The sequence below is a fragment of the Mastigoproctus giganteus genome, chromosome 1, assembly GCF_048544385.1.
Source record: "Mastigoproctus giganteus isolate SK-2022 chromosome 1, ASM4854438v1, whole genome shotgun sequence".
Taxonomy (NCBI): Eukaryota; Metazoa; Arthropoda; class Arachnida; order Uropygi; family Thelyphonidae; genus Mastigoproctus; species Mastigoproctus giganteus.
Window position 1 is genome coordinate 250,373,612 of NC_143575.1, and position 24,009 is coordinate 250,397,620.

The 24,009-nt window shown below is 37.7% G+C and overlaps 1 protein-coding gene across 1 annotated transcript in view; it reads left to right on the forward strand.

The window, feature by feature from the left end:
* Positions 1–24,009, forward strand: part of LOC150091749 (CD63 antigen-like) — a 103,697-nt gene that overhangs the window by 65,536 nt on the left and 14,152 nt on the right. The window contains exons 5-6 of the mRNA XM_090385544.1: positions 7,659–7,742; positions 22,504–22,587. Coding sequence (XP_090241670.1) covers positions 7,659–7,742; positions 22,504–22,587 — 168 coding nt within the window. The remainder of the gene's footprint in view (positions 1–7,658; positions 7,743–22,503; positions 22,588–24,009) is intronic.

Sequence of the window (24,009 nt, forward strand, 5' to 3'; positions counted from 1 at the left end):
GCTGCAAATGCAAATCTTGGACGGGCCAAAGGAAAGCCAAGAGATACTACATATAGTGGAAAGCAGGAAAAACTTTAAGATGTAGAAAAATATAGGATGTATGACAGTTTGATTAAAATGGAAATAAGGAAGACTAAACAGATATGGATGGAGGAGAGATGTAAAAGGATTGAATATCTGCATAAGGAACATCTAGTCCTCAAAGAAGTGAGGGAACTATGCAACATTAGGAAAGACCAGGAAAGAGACCAACAGGGAAATTGTGGACAAACAACAGAAAAAGGTTAGATGGCAAGAATATCTAAAGGAACTATACTGCAAGGATGACAGTCAACTAAGAAATGACAACACCCAAACAGAAAGCGAACATAAGACTTTCTGATGGAAGGACTGGAGCAAACAATGAAATCAATGAAAAATAACAAAGAAACTGCCATTGATAACATCCCAGCTGAAATGTTCAAATACCTCTGAGCAAGAGGAAAACAACAGCTCCTCAATATTTTCGATAATATCCTAAATGGAGGGAAACTATCCCTTGAATTTCTGAGATCCATATTTATTCCCATACTGAAAAGGCAAGAACAGCAAATTGTGCAGACCACACAATAAGCTTCATAAGCCACTCCACGAGAGTCCTCTTGAAGATGATTCTACACAGGATGATTCTTGAATTGAAGGCAAGATTCAAGAACAAATTGGAAAAGACCAGATGGGTTTTAAAAAGGGATTAGCACAAGAGAAGCAATATTTGCTCTTAATATACTGGCAGAAAGAGCAATTGAACACCAGCAAAACCTATTTATTTGTCTGCTTCATTGACTTTAACAAAGCGTTCGATTACTTGAAACGATATCCTCTTCCAGCTCTTGACCAATCTAAACATCAATCCCAATGAACTAAGGATACTATGGTTACTATAACTTGAGCAAGAAGCAACAATTTCTGTAGCGGGAGAAAAGACAGACTGGGTACAAATCCAGAAAGGAGTGAGGCAAGGATATGTGTTGTCTCCTATGCTATCAACCTCTATGTTGAAGCCATTATAGATTTAATACAAGAGTCTAAAGAGGGAATTACTGTTAATGGTTCAGTTATCAGCAACCTGCGATACGCATACGATACTGTCCTCATTGCAACATCAGAAGAAAAGCTACAAACACTCCTCAACAAAGTGGTAACAGCCAGTGAGCAGATAGGTTTAACAATTAATGCCAAAGATCAAAACTATGGTTATAAGCAAACACCTTGCCTGGAATCAAAATATGCTCTGGCAACTCCCCCATTGAAGAAGTGAGCAGCTTTAAATATCTAGGGAAGATCTTTACAAATTATTATAAGCAGAATTGGTATGGCCAAAAAGGTATTTAAGACTCTTAAGAACTTCCTCTGTGGATTTCCAGAAAAGATATCGAATGACCAAATGCTACACATGGATCACTCTCCTATATGAATGTCTGACCTGGGTCATGCAGAAATCAGGAAACTGGAAGCCTTCAAGATGTGGATGCTCAAATTTCTGTGGACAGATCAGGTCACCAATGAGCGGATCCTTAAGAGGGCAAGAACCGCAAGAACACTACTAACTACAATTGCAAAGAGAGACTGCCTACCTCGGGAATATTATAAGAGGCCCACAGTATGACCTGCAGAGACTAATCCTGCAAGGAAAGATTAAAGGCAAAAGAGCAAAAGGAAGACAAAGAAAAAAGTGGCTTGATAGCATCAAAGAATGGACAGGGGGGTCTTACGACACAAGAACGATTTCACAAAGCAAGAGACAGAACTGGCTGGAAAATGTTGATCTACAACGTTCAAATTGAATACGGAACCTGAAGATGATGCATTTGAGCATGCGCTGATGAAGTGGTCGCCTGATTGGTCCCTTCAAAGTTACATTCTGGATGGAAAATAGATCTATGTTGCTATACAATGTGTACTCAGATTTAAAGATGCATGCAGGCTTGAATCGTGCTCTGAAAACATGCTATTTGGTGAAAAAATTAATTTTCACACCCCTGCTCTCATCCTGATGGGACATCATTTAGGGGCACCATTTCATCCATTTTTTTCAACACATGAGCTAGCCTTGGGTGTGCGGGTTCGATTCCTGTCGATGACGCGAGGAACTTTAGTGAGCTTTTTTCACTCAGTGGCTGAGTTATTCGGTCTCGGGCATAGATAGCAAGGTTTGTTTCCCCAGAAACTGCAGTTTTTCGTCCAGAAAAACAGACAAATAGACCATAGAACATATGCAATTAACAGACATAAGACACACAGTATGGCAGATGAATTTAATTATTTGGGTGGCCTAAAAATAACAGTTTGGTAGCCTTGGATGTCGAAATAGCTTGGAACGGAACTGATGTGAGCTGTCAATGGTGCCCTTCTGATACCGGCACCCTTGGCATCTGCCCCAATGCCAAGGCATTCCTACGCTACTGGCTACCACTTTTCTGACCATTCTTGCAGCTTTTTCAAGTCATCCTGAAGGGGTGCTGCTTGGTACTGATCATTTATGTCATCTGAAAATTTTGACCTCGGTGCCTTCTATCCCATCATCAATGTTGTCTATAATCAGAAATGACAATGAGCAAAGAACTGATCCCTGGGACCCCACTTCTGCCTTTTACGCTAATCTAAGAATATCCATTATTGAAAACCTTCTGCCTTGCAGTCCATGTTAGAATTTTTTCCAGTAATCGCAACATGTTCCAGCTTATATAATAACCTCTCCTGAAGGACTGAATCAAATGCCTTGCTAAAATTCAAATAAACTATGCCAAAATTGTTCCCTACATCCAGCTCATGAGTAACTGTTAATATAGCTTACCAAGTTAATTAAACATGATTTTCCCTTAACAAAACCATGCTGTGTGTTATTCAGAATGTCATATCTATCTAAATGTCCCTGTATTGCTTTCTTAATCATTGCTTCTAAGATTTCCCCTACCACTGAAGTCAGACTACAGTCTGTAGTTACAAACTTTGCTCTGAGCTGCCTTTATGTATTGGTGATACATTGTCACTTGTGTAATCCAAAGGAATCTTCCCAGAGTACAAAGATTTCCTCAAAATTAAGTTCAGTGGTTCAATACACTCCCTGGCAGCCTCCCTCAAAATTACTGGGTATAATTCCATCAATTCCAGGAGTCTTACTTGCCTTTATGCTTGAGTTTTTCTCATAAACAGTCATCTGTAATTTTGAAATCATTAATTTCATGACTCAAACTCACTTGCACAGCCTCTTCTCAGGACAAAGGGTCTTTCTTCAGTAAAGATGGATGCAAAGTGCCTGTTCAATTCATCCACATCAGCTGGTTGTCTAAGACTTTCCCACACCCAGTGCATAAGGATCCGATCTCATTCCCCTTTTTCTTTCTTGTATTTGCATACATGAAAAATTCCTTATCCCCATTGTTTGCTCTCTTAGCCAGTGCTTTCTCATATGCAGCCTTGTTCTCTCTAACTTTGTGTGTACTATTACAAATAAACTTGCAGCTGGTGTACTTTTCATCACTCTGTAACTGTCATATTTTTCTGCTCTATTTGACAAGCCAGCTCTACATTCATCCATTTTGGCATCCTCCTCCTGCAATATTTTCTTAATGGTATGTATGCATTCATGGTTATCACTTCCTACCAATGGTTCTTGTATTTTAAGCCCTGTGATGTCACTGATTTGTGAGTAATGACAGGGTCAAAAATATTCTTACCCCTAGTATTATCTCTGACATTCTGGTACAAATAATAATCATCTAGATTATTATTTGTACCAGAAAAAATTTATTTAGAAAAATTTTTCTGTATGGTGAGTTTCCCTCCTACTTATTCTGATCAATCTGGGGCAGATTGAATTCGCCCATAAGACATTCACTCTTGCTGGCCTATTCCGTTTGCATGTAAAGAATTTTGATGGGGCTGCCAGGGAGTTGTACAGTTACACATGAGCTGGAGGTAGGGAACAATTTTGACATAGTTTATTTGTATTTTAGCAAGGCATTTGACTTTGTCCCTCATGAGAGCTTATTGTATAAGCTGCAACATGTTGGGATTACTGGAAATATTCTAAGATTGCTGAGTGGCTGCAGGGCAGAAGGCAGAGGGTTGTGATTAATGGATATTCTTCAGATTGATGTAAAGTCAGAAGTAGGATCTCCTAAGGATCATTTCTTGGACCACTGTTGTTTCTGCTTTCATAAACAACATTCATTATGGGATAGAAGGCTTGATGTCGAAATTTGCCAATGACATAAAGATTGGTAGAGTAGGTAATGATCACTACCAAGCAGTGCTCCTTCAGAATGACTTAAACAGGCTGCAAGAATAGTCAGAAAAGTGGCAGCTATGTTTTAATGCACAAAATCCCAAGTACGTGGGGAAATAGCAACCCCAAAATAAATTACCCACTTGGTGAGATTGAATTAAAAACAGTAGAGGAAGAAAGGGATCTGGCAGTTATAATATGGACAGATAAAGTTTTCTAAGCAGTTTAAACAGGCAGCCAGAAAAGCCCATGGTGTCCTATCAATGATTTATCAAACATTATCCTATAGAGATATGGTCATAGTTCCACTGTATAAGGCAATTGTAAGATCACATTTGGAATAGTGTTCAAGCATGGAGACCTCATCTGAAAAAAAGACATTGGGCTTCTTGAAAGGGTCCAAAGACTAGCAACTTTCATGGTGATATTGGTAAAAGGGTGCCTATATGAGGAAAGACTCAATATATGTGGACTTAAGCTTGGCAGCTGCGCAGCTCAGAGTTGACCTGATTGAGGTTTGTAAGGCTCTGAGAGGGTTTAGTAAAATGAATGAAGGTGGAATTTTCATTGTTGTAAAGAATTCAGGGGCACAAATTCAAATCACAGGGAAAGAGGTTTAGACTAGACTGTAGGAAGCTTTCTTTTAGCCAGTGAGTCATTCATTGCTGGAACAGGTTGCCTTCACAGGTAGTTGTTGTTGTTAGATTTGTTGGTGCATCAGCAATTTAGACTACACGGGTAATTGAGGCTGACAGTTTGAATAAAGGCCACTGGATAGTTACCTCTGATTAGGGAAGCATATAATTTGTATTTTCTTATCTACTTGTTTCCCCCAATGGGTATCTATGATTTAAAGTTCTGTTAGTGTGCACTGGAGAAATTAGGCAAATGTCTCTGCCTTAACACATTCATTTGTTTCACTTTACATGTCTAATGGAGCTCTTCAAACAGAAGCTCTTCTCCAGGTCATTAGGTGATACAAAGAGTATTTTATTTTAAAACTTTCTGGCCTACCACAGAAAGTACAAAGCAACCTAGAAATTAATCAACTTTTATTCAATATATTTCTAAGGAATATGATGCAGCATATTCCTTAGATTCCTCTATCTTTACATAGGAAACTTGCTGTTTTAGTCCTTAAACCACTTCTAAACTGAATAAATAAATACATTGTTTCTATTTAGTCATTAGATGGCCAAGGCCAGAAAAGTTTATAAAACCATCATGACTGCACGAGAGTTGATCATAACGAGGAATCCATTTTCAAGGGCATTTTTAGCTCAATGGGCAGTGTAATTTTGTGGCAGCATTCAGGCTTGAACTTGCAACTTCCTAGCTTGTGATTTTCACAAGCTAGGAAGGATTACGGCTGGCCCTGAATTTCATGGACAAAGGTTTGTAATTTGTGAATTCAGGGTTAGCTCTGAATTCACAAATTAAATGCCAGGTGGGCAGGAGCAGCAGTGCATAGCACACGCTTCTTGATTAGACTGGGGTTCGAGCCCGTGCCCACCAAATACGGAGGATGCGGAAAGGTCAGGGAATGACCACCGCATATCCCGGAGCAATATGGCTTTAGTTGCTAATGCTCCTAAAAACCAAATAATAAACAAATTAAATAATGCCATTGTGTCCCAGAGCGTTGTCCTTTCCCACTGGTTTTTTTTTTTTTTTTTTTTTTTCCAATATTGGAAATGGTAGTAATCTGAAGGAGACATGGTGAATACAGTGAATGTGACAACAATTCATAACTGAAACTTGGTTATCTTCATGGTTACCTAAGCCTTGTGACTTGCCAAGTTATGCAGGAAGAGGATTCCTCTGAAAAATTTTCTGTGACATTTGGCCTTTAATTGCTCATCAAATTTTGACAAAAAAGAAGGATAATATGTGCTCTTTTTGAAGGTAATAAATATGTAATATTCTTTATCAATAAAAATCTACTACCATTACCACGAATAGTTGATGGCACCCTCCAAAACTTCTTATGGTAAGAATATCCTTCACAGTTATACTAATGGACTGCTATTTGGTCTGTGGATCATAAGGAATCTGTTTCATCCAGTTTTCTGATAAATTTTGAAAGGAGTGGCTTTGTTTTCGTATAACTCACCTTCTCCATCTGTCTGTATTCAGATTGTTTGGTAGTATTTCACTGAAATTTTTTTTAATTCTCAATTTTTTGAACAACAGGCAAATCTACTCACATGATATGTTTAGTGTTTTTATTATATATTATAATCTAATGCATGATCTTTCAAATTCAGGTGATGAACTGAATCAGTCTTGTGTGGTTGACAACATTACATCTTATACAGACATCAGTTAATCTTCAGTAACTATAATCCCTTTTGATTTTTAGCAACCCGGTTCTTTGATACTGTATGATGGGCGGCTGCCCATCATACAGTATTAAAAAAACGGGTTGTTCCATCATACAGTACAGTTGTCTTCATCTTTGTGGTTTTGTTTAGAAAACAGTACCGGTGTTCTCCTCAGAAAATTTTGCCAGCTGAGTGGCATTACGAATTAGTTGGGTGGGGAAGTGTAATACTTCACCATATTATAAAATTTTCCGTTATTTATAAATGTGACTTAAGTGACAAGAGCATATAATTTAACATTATATGCTCTTGTCGCACTGACCTAGATTGCACAGTATGTTCAAATTAATATTGATCGAGATCAGTGAGCAGTACCATATGGTACTATGAGGTACCACGAGAATTGCTTAAATTTTAGCTGGGCAGTCAGTTAAATTCACTGGACAGTGCACCCATTTGATAGGTCCTGGGGAGAACAATAGGTACAAAAAAAAAAAAGAAAAGAAAAAGCAAAGTTGTCACTACTGAATAGCTCTCTTCTTTTGTGAAATTAGTCCTTTTTTTGTGAATGTGGCTTTTTTAAACCTAGAAAAAAAGTAATAATATTTAAGATATTACTCTGAAACATTCATTTTATGCATACATATTTTTTTCAATGTACAAGTTAAAGTTGTTTTTTATTTTCAAATAATGAAATACATGCTAGTTTCAAATACTAATATAAAAATAACAATCTTTTCAAATATTAAATAAATAACAATACCACAAGGTTTAAAAGGATAGTTCAAAGCTGTAAGGGAGGCAATGCCAGAAAAGATGTACAGAATTAGTCAATGTAAGGTAATCAGCACTGCTTTGATAACCATCCTAAAAAAGTTGTTGGGGAAAAATGTATATGACATATACCCAATTATATTATTGTACTGTAACATCTGATGTTTTGTAGGTGCAAAGTACATAATTTTCGAAAACTACAAACTTAAATGCAAAATAGCTTAATAGACTTTTTTTACATTTAAGTTTATGAAGAGCCATTTTAACTGCCACGTTATTTTTTTTTTATCTAGTTTCATTGCTGTGGTGTGAATAACAGTGAAGACTGGACAATACCAAATGTTCCAGATAAATGTGAAGAAAAGTATAAAAATGTTGTGAGTATAAAAATTATTGTCAATACTGTCAGGTTCATTCCTTTCAATATATAATGGGTACAGTGTTGGCATTCGAGGTGAGTGGACATGCTTAGTCAGGGCTCCTCAGTTAAGTGGTTTACTTTTGGATAGTGCTTTTAAATATTTGATTTATTTAGATATTGTTGGATTATTTTGTTATAGGTTTTCCTGTAACAGTTTGATTTTAATAATATTATAGATATAATTTTTTAAAGTTAACTTTCATTGATATTTATTTAATTTTATAATGGTAGTTACAAGATCTTCTTTAAACACATCACAGGGTATCGTGACTCACACAGAAATAGCCGATGGCGATTTACGGGTGAGTCATGATCTAATCCGTTGTGGAACCTGTGGAATGTTTTCCAAGGTTAACCTGGTGACTAATCCTAGCTCACCTGGGGATTCTTTTCTTTGTGATCGATGTAAGGAGTGCACCGATCTTAAATTACAATTTGGTGCACTGATGGAACAATTTGAGTCCCTGAAAAAACAGGTACTTGCCCTCGAGAATAATGCATCTGAGAGCTCGTCGAGGACTCAAGACTCCAGCAATCTACCAAATGATGCACACCCGATTTGAGCGTCAAAACAGAAAAACCAAGTGCAAACTACTCTGGTTAAAAAGGACATTGTTTTATTAGGAGACTCCATTGTCAGGGAAACGGGGAATATTTTTTGTAATAAGGATAGGTGGAGTAGAACCAGGGTATGTCTGCCAGGAGCAACTATTGATGATGTCACCAACAGATTGTCAGATTTTAAAGGGGGTAAAGAGAATATTATTATTCATGTGGGGACTAATGATATTAAACGTACACGATCTGACGATTTGTTGGAAAAATACAGGACCATGCTGAGGAAATGCCGTGAGCTAGGCCATAATGTCTATGTGTCTGCAATTCTGCCCAGACATGATAGGAGGGATTATATGTTAAGATCCTTGTGGATTAACTCAAGACTTGGACTCTGCAAGGCTTTAGGGGGGGAATTTCTATCAGCATGGCCCACACTTGTAGGTAGAAGGAATTTGTTTTGTAGAGATGGGATACACTTAAACAAAGGTGGTGCAAAAGTTTTTGCCAGTATTATTGAGGATACCTTAAATGTTCAGGGAAACTGCTAGCTAGGGGGGGGATGTGGGTAATACTGACATGTTTATCTGATAATATTGGTCAAAGTAACTCTTGCACATACCTTAAGAGTTCTTATCTGCTACCCAAACTGGATGTATTATCTAGATGTTCTTGGGGGCAGAAACGTTTCACGTGAGGGGGTAGCTAATGCCAGGGAAGAGAGCCTAAAAACCTTCAAGGGTTGTGTTAGGGTTGTTAAATATACAAGAACAGTAAATCTTAATTGTTTATACAGTAATGTTAGAAGTGTCGTTAATAAAATGAGCAAATTTTAACTGCTGGTTAGGATAAGTAACGCGGACATAATAGGGATTACGGAGACGTGGTGCCACCCGGAAATTGGGGATGATGAGTTTCAGTACGGCTTATATAATGTATTTAGGAAGGATAGGGTAGATAGAAGGGGTGATGGGGTAATGCTTCTTATCAGAAGCAGCCTGAGTGCGACGATAGCTTTCCCGTATCACATGCTAGTATAGTCTGTATGGTGTGAGATAGTTGGAAACAAAGGTATAATGCGAGTAGGAGTAATCTACAGACCAGGTGATTGTGAAGATTATGACAAAAGCCTCTACATGCAAATGGAATGGGCAAGTAAGCGTCAATGTCTTATTATGGGTGATTTCAATTTGCCTCTAATTGATTGGAGTAAATGGGAAGGAAACGCGACATGGGGAACAAAATTTTTAAATCAACTAGATGACTGTTATTTGTATCAACATGTCAAGGAAAGTACTAGAGAAAAGAATATCCTAGACCTCATCATCACCCATGAATCAGATGACATAACAGGGCTGACAGTAGAGGAACCAGTAGCAGGAAGTGATCACAGAACAGAGTTCTACGGTGGATGATGAAGAGAGAGGTAGCAGTAGTAAAAGGCAAAGGAATGGGTTTTAATTTCAGAAAAGGAAATTACGATGCCTTAAGGTACTACATGGCCTCTATTAACTGGGTAGATATCGTGCAGAGAATGAATACATTTGAACTGTGGTACGCTTTTAAAACATTAATCACAGATGCCTTGAATGCATATATACCATTAAAAAATACTCGGCGAGGAGGGTTCCAAATTGGATGAATAGTGAAGTTGCCACATTACTTGAGCAGAAAAAGGTGGCATGGAAAGGTTACAGAGCAATAAAAAGTACTGAAGCCTATAACAGCTACAAGATGATCTGTAATAGAGCCACAGAAAAGGTTCGACAGGCAAAGGCAGTTTATGAGAAATCACTAGCAAACAGAGCAAAGAGGGAAGATAAAGAATTCTTCACATATATAAATGCCAAGAAGAGCAGGACAAACCAGATCGGACCTTTACGTAAGGGAAAGGGGATAGTATTAAATACACCAGCTGTTGTTGCAGATGAACTCAACAGTTACTTTGCGTCGATATTTACAAATGAAAAACCTTTTGTGGCAATGGGAAATTGTGGGAGCGAAGTTAAAAAATATGTATTTAATGATATTGAAATTTCGCAAGATTATTTAATGAAAAAACCTTCGAGCCTACAGACCAGTAAGGCTCCTGGAGTTGATGGAATATACCCTATAATCTTAAGGGAGGCAGCAAGTGAGTGCATTGAACCATTGAGGCTAATTATGCGAGCATCACTAGACTCTGGGGAGATTCCCTTTGATTGGAAAAGTGCAAATGCATCTCCCATACATAAGGGTAGCTCTAAAAGTGCAGTTGGAAATTATCGACCTGTCAGTCTGACTTCAGTAGTAGGGAAAATCATGGAGGCAATGATCAAGGGTGGAATTCAGGATCATTTGGATCGAATTGAAATTCTCAAGGATACTCAGCATGGTTTTGTAAAGGGAAAATCATGTTTAACAAATCTGGTTCGCTATTTCGAAAGGGTCACTCACGAGCTGGATTTAGGGAATAATTTCGACATTGTTTATTTAGATTTCAGCAAAGCTTTTGACTCAGTCCCACATGAGCGGTTGCTTTATAAGCTGGAACAGGTTGGAATCACTGGAAAAATCCTTAGATGGATAGAAGGATGGCTTCAGGGCAGGAGGCAGAGGGTTGTGATAAATGGCTATTCCTCAGATTGGGTTGATGTAAGAAGTGGGGTTCCCCAAGGATCAGTATTAGGATCACTGTTGTTTTTAATTTTCATAAACGACATCGATGAAGGGATAGAGGGCATGATGTCTAAATTTGCAGATGATATTAAAATTGGTAGAGTGGTTAATGATCACTGTCAAGCTGAGCTTCTTCAGAGAGACCTAGATAGACTTCAGGAATGATCAGCAAAATGGCAGCTATGCTTTAATCCAACAAAGTGTAAGATATTACACCTGGGAAACAGTAATCCCAAAATAACTTATTCACTTGGTGGAGTTCAACTAAATCCAGTACTGGTGGAAAGGGACTTGGGTGTTACAATACGGTCAGACATGAAATTCTCTGAGCATTGTAAACAGGTTGCAAGGAAGGTCCATGGTGTCCTATCGATGATCTATCGAACTTTTGCAAGTAAAGAAAGGAACGTGATAATCCCATTATATAAGGCTTATATTAGACCACACTTGGAATACTGTGTTCAAGTATGTAGACCGCACCTAAAGAAAGACATCGAGCTTCTAGAAAGGGTGCAAAAACGGGTAACTTGCCTGGTGAGATCGGCAAAAGGGCGTCCTTATGAAGAAAGACTTCGAATATGTGGGTTGCAGAGTTTGGAAACTAGACACCTTAGAAGGGATTTGATTGAGGTGTTTAAGGCTCTGAGAGGCATCAGTAAAATGAATGAAGATGAAATTTTCAAGATTATAAATGATGCTAGAATTAGGGGACATAAATTCAAGTTACGGGGGGGAAAGGTTTATTTTGGACTGCAGGAAGTTTTATTTTAGCCAGCGAGTTATAAATTACTGGAATAAGTTGCCTACATGGGTGGTAGAGGCTGAGTTTGGGGAAATTCAAAGGTCATCTGGATAGTACCATCGGGTCAGGGAAGCGCATAGGATGATAGGTTTAATTTCCTTTTTTTTTATTTATTAATTATTATTATTTAGTTATTTATTTATTTTTTGTTTTTATCATTGTTTTGTTCGGTATTTTTTTTTTTTTTTGGCTGGTGCAGCATAAGCCATAGACTTTCTTGCACCATGCGACTAATACTATAATTATCCAAAGGAAAAATTTAGCTAATATTTAATATCAGTAGTGGCAAATAATGCAATAAAGCAAGCTTAGAGTAGCAGCAAAAAAAAAATCCACATATAACCTTTCCATCACCTCTAACAGTTTATCTAGTTCTTCCTTGAAGTTATTCAAATTATCCACCTCTATAACACCACACCAGATAGTTTATTCTGAAAATTAACTAACTACTAGCTGAATGCAAATTTCCACACATTTATTCTACAATCATCCTTCTTTAATTTGAATTTGTCCCTTCATGTGAGTGTGTCCGATTTGCAGAACTGAAACCTTTCCAGGTAAGAGCACCCTTTTGTTCCCCTCACTAATCTTGTTGCTCTTCTCTACATCCTTACTAAAATGGAGTGTAAAGACCTGTATGCAGTACTCAAGATGCAGACAAACTATTGCCTCCTAATCCCCCTTTTTTTTTTCTTTTTCTTTTTTTATGTAAACCCCAAACACGAGAGGTATTAGAACCTATAGTACTTAGTACCATGCTTGGATTGGAGGTTGAGAAGACGAAAGAAGATATTTGTTGACAATGGACTTCAACTTCTGTAGACTGTAATTTTCAGGAAATATGTATGAAGGAAGATTGTTCCAGAAAACGGCAATTGAATGAATAAACGAGGAAGATGAAAATTTGGTTCTGTGAGTTTGAAGTTGGACAGTAAATGGATGTTGGCTTGTGGCGGCATGTGTTCAGACTGTTTTTTGAAAGAGAGAGCTGGAATTATAGAAGCCAATTCAGAAGAACAGTGCCCATGGAAATATCTGTAGAAGAGGCATGCAGCAGAAACAGTACGTCTATGAGACAGCGAGTGGAGAGACTCTGTTATAGATGAATCATTAATTAACCTAACTGCCCTCTTCTGAATGGAATTAAGAATTAAAAATTATATATATATAATTTTGCCTAGAAATTGGAGTGTCACCAAAGATAAGCATAGGAGCGGAAGAATCCTTTTTGCAATATATAAGACAAGACTGAGTTTTTTTTTTGGTAGCAGATTTTCGAAAAGTTTAAGCTGACTGAGCAGGGCAAGTTTTCTCAAAATGGAAAGTGGAATGCAATGTGCTATTATCGGCAAAACTATGGATAGGATTTCTAGTTGATAAAAGAAGGTCATTAATATACAATAGGAAAAGAGTGGGGGAAAGAACTGAACCTTTGGGGACACCGGCATTAGTGGAGAAGTTAGAAGACAGAGAGCCATCTACCATCACCCTCAGTGAGCGATCAGAAAGAAAACTGGAGAACCAATTACAAAAAACAGTTGGCAAACCATAAGATGGAAGCTTGTTTAGAAGACCTTTATGCCAAACATGATCAAAAGCCTTTGAGATGTCAAGAGTAACTGATTGTGTTTCACCAAACTTTTCCATTGAAGTAGTCCATAAATGGGTAACATAAGCCAGAATATCACCAGTGGATCGACACTGACGGAATCCATACTGGCGATCGTTGATCAGATGGAAGGTTTCTAGGTAGTTTTTAAGAGTTGGCGATTAATTGATTTCTCCATTATTTTAGAAAGAGTAGAAGTAATTGCAATGGGATGATAATTGGATAGGAGGGATTTGTCACCCTTTTTAGGAACTGGCTGGATATGAGCAAATTTCCAAGCAGAAGGAAAAACACCTTTGGAATAAGAAAGTGAAAAAAGGTGGCAAAGAACAGGAGTAAGTTCAACAGCATAGGTTTTGAGAACAGGGGGAGAAATGCCATCGGGACCTGGGGCTTTCTTAGCATCAAGGTTCGTCAAAATCCTTCTGACATCCTTTTGATGGAAGACCACAGGCGGCATTAAATGGAGCATGGTGGGAGGTGTTTTACCAAGATCATTAATACATGAGTTGGAAGAAAAATGGGATGCTAGCAGGTCAGCTTTATCCTTGGCTGAAGTGACAACAGAACCATCTGGTTTGAACGGACAGAGGTGGGAACAGAGATGGGCAAAAGTTGCGGCCAATAGCTTTGGCAAGAGACCAGAATGCTCGGCTAGCATTAGGGCAAGAAGCAAGTTTTCTACTCTTAGCCTGTTCAAAATCTAGTTTGGACTGATTAATAACTGCTTTACAATTGTTGCAGCTTTGGTGCAGGCAGAAAATGAATCTGAAGATTTGGAAACAAGCCATTTATGATATGCAGCAGCATTCTTCTCTTGAACAGCCTTAGCACATTTATTGGAAAACCAAGGTTTAGAAAAAGGACGAGATTTTAAAGTGGAGTGTGGAATAATGGATTCCATTCCTACAAGAATAATTTCACTGACACATCTAAGCAAACATTGACATCAGAGGTTTTGAAACAGTAATCTGATCAAATTAAAGAAATCTTGCAGGTCATCTTATTTTGCATTCTTGTAATGGGAAACAACACTAGGTTGGGAATAACCATGAGATAAAGACTCCATTGGAGAAGAGACAATCACCTCACCAAGTTGTAATATGAGGTGCCACTCACTTCAACTGTGTACTTATAAGGGTTGTTTGTGAGAAAAAGATCAAGTGTGTTGACTGTATGGTTGGGACTGTCTGGTATTCTGGTAGGTAGGTAACTGAACAATCTGTGTGAGGTCATTAGTAATTGCAAAAGCCTCAGCCTCTTGACCAGCTTTGTCTGTGTGACTAGAAAATGAAGCCAGCCAGAGTTGTGAACATTAAAATCACCAAGGAAAATTACCTCACTGTTAGGAAAGTGGGACTGGAGAACGTCAAGTTGCAAAGAGAGAAAGTCAAAAAGTTCCAAGTGATTAGTGAGGATTCCAAATTACCAAACCTCTGACAGGGAATATCAGAACGGACATATGCATAAGTACCGTTGAGGCGAGAGGAATCATACGGTGGGTAATTTGGGCAACTGAGATGAGCAGTGGTTGAATCAACCAATAACTGATATTCTCATAAAAAGTACATGGGGGTTGGCAGACTGGAAATGGACATCATTGAGATTAGAACTGTGATGACAGATTTGTGAAATTAATTAGGAAGTGTTTGGGAGGTTTAGATCTTTTTGCAGATAAGTTTGCTCTATTAGTTTGACAATTCGTAGTGTATTGAATAGTAAGAAAAAGTGGGGGGGGGACATGCTTTATGAAGTAATGAATTTTTGGATATGGCATACACGTGGTAAGAATATACCCAGATCCTTGACATAACGTGGCCTTGACAATTCCCCCCACATACACACTACTCAGACTCCCTCCAGTCACTACTGGTAGAGCAGAGGTAGCAAAATTATACACTAGCTGATCCAGAAGCCTCTTAGAGAGTTACCAATAGGTTCAGTCCTGTGTACTAGCTAGCAGCCAGCTTGCAAACACCATTTTAGAGCTGTACCCTTGAAATATAAGGAAGTTTGGATATTGCCATGGTGTTCATCCTAAACTCAAAAGACATTAATCATACTGCATGATGGAAGAGCCTGCCTGCATTGCTCAGAGAACTTCAACCTAACTGCATAAGTACTCCCCCAGATCTTTCTTTTTCCATTACCATGAGTGTAGTACCACACAGTTGGTATGTTAATCTGGGATTACTGCTACCCACATGCAGTAGCCTGTATTTGTCAATGTTAAACTTCAACTGCCTTTTCTCAGACTATCTGTCTAATTTTTTTAGATCTTCTGGTAGTAGCTTACCTTGATTACTGTCAATCATCACCTTGCCAACCTTTATTCATCTACAAACAGGCATTAAGCCTGATATTACCGCCATTGTAACACGATACAGCATATCCGGAATTCGATAGCATTAGCTTTGTATAGTATAGTGCATAATATAATATTGTCAGTTAATCAGCAAACCTATTAATCTTGTTAAACTTCATTGCCAATTAAATTGTACTTTTAACTACATATATATATATATATATATATATATATATATATATATAACGACTTAGAGTTCAAACGTAATAAATAATTAATACATAACTTGACACGGAAGTTATATAAAGGGAACTCATAGATAACACTCGATACTGAAAAATAAATATATCGTTATAACTGTGTTGTTATACAAGTTCAAGGTTTTAATTTTGTTCTGAAATTGTAATTTTATTGAAATTAAATCGAAATCATGACTCAGACCAGAGCAGCAAAGCAAAAGGCTCAAGCTAATGGGAGTGCTGTGGCTCAGGGGAGAACTGAGGGGGACAGTTGCCCTCTGAATCACAGCCTTTTAAGATGCACTGTTTGCTTGATGTTTGCGGAGCAATCGGGTACGGGACATGATACTGCCATGGGGGATGTCTTTCTGTGTGCATGATGCAAGGAGTGCAAGGAAATTAGGCGACAACTCAGCGTTGTTATGGGCCTAGTGAGAGCTTGAAGGACAGGGTCGATGCCCTCGAAGGAAATAAATTGAGGGGCCCATCAAGCTCTCAGCTGCCCACATCAACGCCAGAGCTTGCACTTGGTCATCTTGCAACACAGAGGCAGCCCCAAGGCAGAATGCGCTGGTCTCACAGGAACTAGTAGTTGTTGGTGACTCTATTGTCAGGGAAACGGGGAACATGCTTTGTAAAAAGGATAGGTGGAACAGGACCAGGGTATGTCTGCCAGGGGCAAAGGTTGATGACGTTGTAGAGCGGATATCATCTTTTAAGGGCACAAAAGGTGATATAGTTGTACACGTTGGCACTAATGATATTAAGAGTAGGAGACCGGCGGAATTACTTAACAAGTACAGGTCACTGTTGAAAAAAAGCCGTGAAGTAGAGTTAAATTTGAAAGTGTGTGCAATTCTGCCCAGACACGATAGGAGGGAGTATATGATGAGAGCCTTGTCGATCAATTCGGCCCTGGAGGGATTGTGCAAGGCTCAAGGGGTAGAATTTTTTTCAGCCTGGACTGTACTTGTTAACAGGAGAGACTGCTTCTACAGGGATGGGATACACTTAAATAGAAAGGGTGCAAGAATATTTGCTGATGCTATCGAGGCAGTGTTAGGTGGGTCGGAAAACTGCTAGCTTGGGGGGAGACAAAGACTAATAGATTAACAGTAGCCACTGGCAGAGGTGAAAGAGATTCCTGCACTGCTTCTATTGGAATGAGAAGAAGCCTGAAAAACAAGATGCAGGATATTTCAGAGACTGCTGGAAGTCATTGCAGTACGAGTAAACACATGGGTTGTGTTAGGGTAGCTAAGAATAGAAACAGGTGCATGTATACTTGCGTGTACACCAATGCTAGGAGTTTAGTAAATAAATTTGATGAATTTGAGGTATTGCTCAAAACATCAAAGGCAGATATTGTTGGGATATCAGAGACGTGGTGTCACACAGATATAAGGAATGCAGAACTGGAATTTGGGGAGTACAACGTCTACAGACAGGATAGGAAGGGAGGACGGGTTATGCTATTAGTTAAGAAACACATAAAATCCAAGGAAGTGAAGCCAGTCGACATCGATGGACTGCTGATGGTGTGCTGAAGTGGGATTTACTCAAGGCGGTAACTACCATAAGAGGTAAAGGGAAGGGTTTTTGCTTTCCTAAAGGCGACTATGATGGTCTGAGACTGTATTTAAATTCTATACAGTGGGACCAACTGATGGTGTTACCAACAGCAAATTCAAAATGGGAAGCATTCAAGGAACTAATCTTGGAAGCTACCAGGCTTTACATACCAGCCAAGAAATATTGTTCAAGGTTCAGGCCTAAATGGTTGTCAGATGAACTAATGAGACATATGGCAGAGAAGAAAAATGCATGGGATACATGCAAATTAATGGGATTAATGGGTGACATGGAAGCCTATGATAGATATAAGTTGGTCTGTAACCAAGTCACAAAGGAGATTAGGCAGGCAAAGGCAGATTATGAGAAATCCTTGGCAGGATGCAAAGATAAACAGAAAAGAGTTATTTACCTAATTAAACTCAAGAAGGAAAGGGATGAATCAGATTGGTCCACTGGATGTTGATGGTTCAACAGTTGAGGATCCTGCTCAGGTGGCTAACAATCTAAACGAGTATTTTGCATCTACATTCACACATGAGGAGTTATTCAGGAAGGGGAATTGTAGGTGAAGTAAATATTGGCAGTGAGCTAGATGATTTTGTAATAACTGAGAGGAAAGTGGAGGAGAAATTGTTGAGGATAAACATAAAAAAGGCACCTGGGGTGGATGGGATCTATCCAGTTATATTAAAGGAGGCAGCAAAGGAAGTAAGAAAACCCCTAGCCATAATTATGAGAGCTTCTTTGGACTCAGGGGAGGTACCCATAGACTGGAGATGTGCAAATGTAACCCCAATTCACAAAGGAGGATCAAAGGCTGACACAAGTAATTATAGACCTGTTAGTTTTAACTTCGGTTCCAGGAAAATTAATGGAGCACTGCAGGATCATCTAGACAAGAATTCAGTTATAGCTCAGACACAGCATGGTTTTGTTAAGGGCAGGCCTTGTCTGACCAATTTGATTGGATACTATGATGTAGTCACAAAAGAACTGGATGCAGGGAATAACTTTGATATTATATACTTGGATCTTAGAAAGGCTTTTGATACTGTTGCACATGGAAGACTGCTGCACAAATTGGAGCAGTGTGGCATTGGAGGCAAATTGCTGCTATGGATAAAGGGATGGTTGAGTGGCAGAAGACAGAGAGTGGTAATCAATGGACACTGCTCAACGTGGACTAATGTTATTAGTGGAGTTCATCAGGGTTCAGTGTTGGGTCCATTGTTGTTTTCTGTATTTATAAATGATATTGATGATGGTATATCAAGCTTAATGTCCAAGTTTGCAGATGATACAAAGGTTGGCAGGGTTGTTAAGGACACTACTGATGCTATGCTGCTGCAACAGAATCTGGAAAGGTTGAGCAGATGGGCTGAGAGGTGGCAAATGAAGTTTAACATTGACAAATGTAAAGTACTACATATGGGGAAACAGTAACCCCAGATCAACGTATCAACTCTGTGGTACTATGCTGATAGTGGTAGAGAATGAAAAGGACCTGGGGGTAATTGTGCAGGCAGATATGAAGTTCTCTGGGCAGTGCAGACGAGCTGCAAGAGTAGCTCATGGTGTCTTGTCAATGATATACAGGAATTTTTCCAGCAGGGATAGGGATGTGATTATTCCCTTGTATAAGGCATTGGTCAGGCCACACCTTGAGTACTGTATACAGGTCTGGAGGCCTCATTTCAAGAAGGATGTAGAGCTGCTGGAACGAGTACAGAGAAGGGCAACAAGATTAGTGAATGGAACAAAGGGTTGCTCTTACGAAGAAAGGCTTAAGTTTTGCAAATTACAGAGTCTGGAGACTAGGCATCTGCGAAGTGATCTGATAGAGGTGTATAAGGCTTTGAATGGCTTGAGCATGCTCAATGCCGATGGGATTCTTCCTCTTGCTCAGAATAATCACCTGAGAGGGCATAAATTCAAATTGAGGAAAGACAGATGTCGGATAGATGTGCGGAAATTTGCCTTTAGCCAGCGGGCAGTTGGTTTGTGGAATAGACTTCCATCATTTATTGTTGAAGTTGATAGCCTAAACAAATTTAAGGCTCAGCTGGACAGGTATTTCACGAACGGAGGGGTGAAATGGGAGTAGTGGTTGTGTTTTTTTTTTTTTTTTGGCTGATGCTGAATAAGCTTGCTTTCTTGCATCATATGCCTCTGCTAATGCTAAATATACCTTCTTTAGTATCATTAATAAATATAGAAAAACAATGTGCCCAGCACTAATATTATTAGTTCCCCAGCACCCTGGGGGACTAATAATATTAGTTCATGAAGAGCAGTGCTCATTCATAACCACTCTGCATTCTCTCTCTGAGTCATCACTTTATACAAAGTAACTTGCCTGTAATGCCCCAGTGTTTCAACTTGTACAGCAGTCTTATGTGAAACAGTATCAAAAGCTTTCCTGAATTCCAAGTATATAATATCAAATTATTTTTTGCATCCAGTTCCTTTGTCACTGCATCACAGAATCTAATCAGATTGGTCAGACAAGATTATCCCTTAACAAATCCATGCTGTGATTGTGGTATAATTGCATTCTTGTCTAGATGATCCTGCATTACTTTTTTAACTGGTAAGTCCATTATTTTCTCTGGAACAGAGGTGAAGCTAACAGTTCTGTAATTATTCATGACACCCTTTGATTGTCCACTTTGTGAATCAGGGTTACGTTTGTTCATCTCTAGTCCACAGGGACCCTCCCCGAATCCAAGGATGCTTTCTCGATCATGGCTAGAGTTTTGTTTAGCTCTTTTGCTGATTATTTTAATATAATTTAAATGATCCCCATCCACTCTAGTTGCCTTAATTACTTTGTTTCATTAATTTCTGTTTTGCTTTCCTCTCAGTTATCACAATCATTTATTATTGATTAGATGTTAAAATATCTGTTCAGTTTGTCTGCAGCCTAGACTGGATCATTAATGTCATACCTAGTGAGCCAGTGGATTTCATCCCTTTCCTTATAGCATTAACATAAGTAAAGAAGTCTTGACTACTTTCTTTGCCAGAGACTTATCTGCCTTAGTTTGCCTAACCTCCTTGTGACCATTGCAGACTAGTTTATACCTACTGTAAGCTTCTGCATACTCTGATAATTTATGTATGAGGGGATCAAAAAAAAAAATCTATATTCACTTGGAAGTAGTTTTGTTTAGTGTAACACCATGGGTTACACTTTTTTCAACATAGTCACCAGGGAAAATGACACATTTTACCACCTCTCAATATACACCTGCAGGCTAGTTTTGTAGAAGTCCTCTGACTGTCCCTGAAACCATGACTTGGTAGCAGAAATCTCCTCATCGTCAAGAGCAAACTGTTTTCCATGAAGAAATGACTTCAGAGCTGAAAAGAGGAAGAAATAAGAGTGCAAGGCCAAGGAAATAAGCAGGATGTGGCAATATTTCAGTTTTTCTTGGCACATCGACAACTTTTCATCTGCACATTTTGCTCTTTCCTTCTTTTTCTAGTAAGGGGGCAGAAGTCTGTGAACCCATCTGGGAGACACTCATATGAAACTGTTGATGGATGTTCTCCAACTTCTACCCCTGATTTTGTTACTGTTCCTCAAATGAAATATGAGAAATTTTATTGATTCTGTTTAGATCTACTTTTATGTAGTTTTTTTTTTTTTTTTGGTTTAACTATTTATTATTGATTAAAATCTATGTTTAATTACAATGAATGTGGAAATTACCTACTTCTGTATTGTAAAAGTGCAGCAAGAACTTTATTCAAACAAATAATAATTCTTTTAAAATATAACTGAACAATATTTATTAGAACAAAACTTCACTATAACAAATGCTTTGCATGCCTCCATCCAAGAAGTTACTGTAATGAGATTTGTACCATAAATTAGCTTGGTATGGAGCTATTAATTGTAATTTTGCAATGAATGGATTTCAGAACAACTTTTTTGTACAAATTTAATAGAAAAATGTTTAGGAGTTCAAATTTGACCCTTTCTTTTTAATAATATATTTGGTACAACTGATTTAAAATTAGGAATTATCAATATAATGCAAGTTCCATGAAACAGCAGTCATGATTATAGCAGCTCATCTCAGCATAAAATAAGTTGGTTTGTATGTTTTATAGTTCAGTGGAATGTGCATTATTTCTCTTCAAAGGAGGCAAAAGGGCTTCAAACTCATTGGCTTTGGTGCAAATCATTTAGGGGGGGGAATCATGAAGAATAAAGCACACAGTGGGGCCAGTAACTGCAGTAATTGCTGTGGCAATGCATTGGTTGCACACTGTGTAGTGTAACAGAGCATATAAGTGTATAAATTATTATTAAAACTTAACACCACACTCTGTAATAATTGAGGATTAGGTAAAGTTAGCACATGCTAGCACATTCAAAACAGCTACAGCCAAAAACAAAGGCAGTGAGAATCAAGCTTCTTCAGTTATGAATGAATAAATGCTAGAAGAAAAAAAAAAAAAAGATGACACCTTCAATTGTAATTTAACTACTGATGGGGCATGGATCCATCACATTCACTCCTGAACGTTCTAGTATGTTTTCACTGCTGAATGGGCACTTAAAGGACAAATTCAGGTTGAACGATAAGGTAAAAAATGCAGTCTAAAGTGGTTTCAAAATCAACTGAAACCTTCTTTAAAGGGCAAATACAAATGCTCCCAGAATTCTGGAACAAATGTATGTATTCTGAAGGAAGGACTGTAGCTATAAAAAAAAAAAAAAAAAGTGTCAAATTTGAACCTTGTCTCATAAATGAGGTGTTATGAGGCCTATCAAGATTTGCTATCTTTTATCTTGCACATCTTTCATTTTGTTTTTTAATTCTATCTTTTTTCACCTTGTGTCCTAGGCTTTTAAAGTTTGACCACTCCTTACATATTTTTTCCCACCTCTAGTAAAATTGCTCTCTGCTCTCTAAAATAATTAAATAAAATGACTTGCAATCTTTAATTTATCATTTTTAGGGGTGCTTTGAAAAGCTAAAAAAATTTATTGAAGATAACATTCTCATAGTTGGTGGAGTTGCCATTGGAATTATTTTTGTTGAGGTAATTTCTTTGCAACATTCAATTTATAAGTTAATTTATTTATAAATTTTTACAGACAGGTAATTTTTAAAGTGGTGCAAAAAATAATATGAAAAAGATCATTTTTGTTTTTTAGTGGTAACAGAATCAAAAATCTTTATAATAAAATTTTAATTAAAATGCTGCCTTTGGTAGACTATTTCTAGTCTGATTATTTTTTAATTAAAAATAATTTAGAACATTGGGCTCAGTTAACAATGTAAATCTATGAAACATCCCATTCTATAACTGTCTCATAATATGAAAATAACCTAAAATAAATGATTTAAAATATCAGATAAGATGGATCAATTTTTTCTTGGATAATGGTGAATATATTTACAGATGACTTTATAATCATAATCCTCCTTGGTAGCATAAGCAGATAATGCCCATGGATCTGTATTATACTGCATAGAATAAAACTGGGCTCTTCGTTTTATCAACTGAAGTTGATATGGAATTAAGTTATGAGCTTTTTCATTCCACAACCTAGGTAATCTAATCCTTCTCCAAAGGATTAGATTACCTAGGTCATGGAATGGGAAAAAAAAAAAAAATTAATTACAAATCTGCCCCCTGGAAACAAGATTTCATCTTACAAAACAGATAAACCAACTAAAATTAATCCAATTAATAAACATACCTTGACATCTTAGCCTTAGTATGCCTGGTGCAAATTGAAAGAAATCAGCCAGTGAATCCCTGAAAAGGTTTCCTATTTCAGCAATTTTAACTATGTTAAATACACCACCTAGTAACTGCAAAGATAATTAAGGCTATAAAATATCTTTAATGTATGTTGCTTTGCATACACAGTGGAGAAAAAAAAAACAGTTTTCACTAGGGGAATTCCTTCACCTGAAATTAGTTAATTACAATTGAGGAAAAAAAAACAAAAAAAAAAAAAAAAACTGGTTTTCTAATATGTGAAGGGAACCAAACCTGACTCTTCAAGTGGTGGGCAACAGTATTCTTGCAGAGAATATTGTTGCCAAAAAAGTCATGGAAACTTTTTTTTTTGTAAATGTAAATATATAAAGATACTATATTTCTTGAAAAGAATTATGAATTGTAAACAGTTATTTGGTTGGAAACATTAGAATAAATAAAAACAATGCAGTAATGCAGTCAGTACATAGCATTAGTAGAGGCACATCATGTAAGAGAGCAAGCTTATACAGCATCAGCCAAAAAAAAAGAAAACCACTTTCATTGATCTATTTGTTCCAAATGTTTTTCTAGTTCTGCCTTGAATTTAATTTAGCTATCAACTTCCACAAAAACAGGTTGATAGGTGAAACAGGGCCAGGGTATGTCTGCTAGGGGAAAAGGTTGATGATGTTGTAGACCAGTATCATCTTTTAAGGGCACAAAGGGTGATATTGTTGTACACTAAAGATA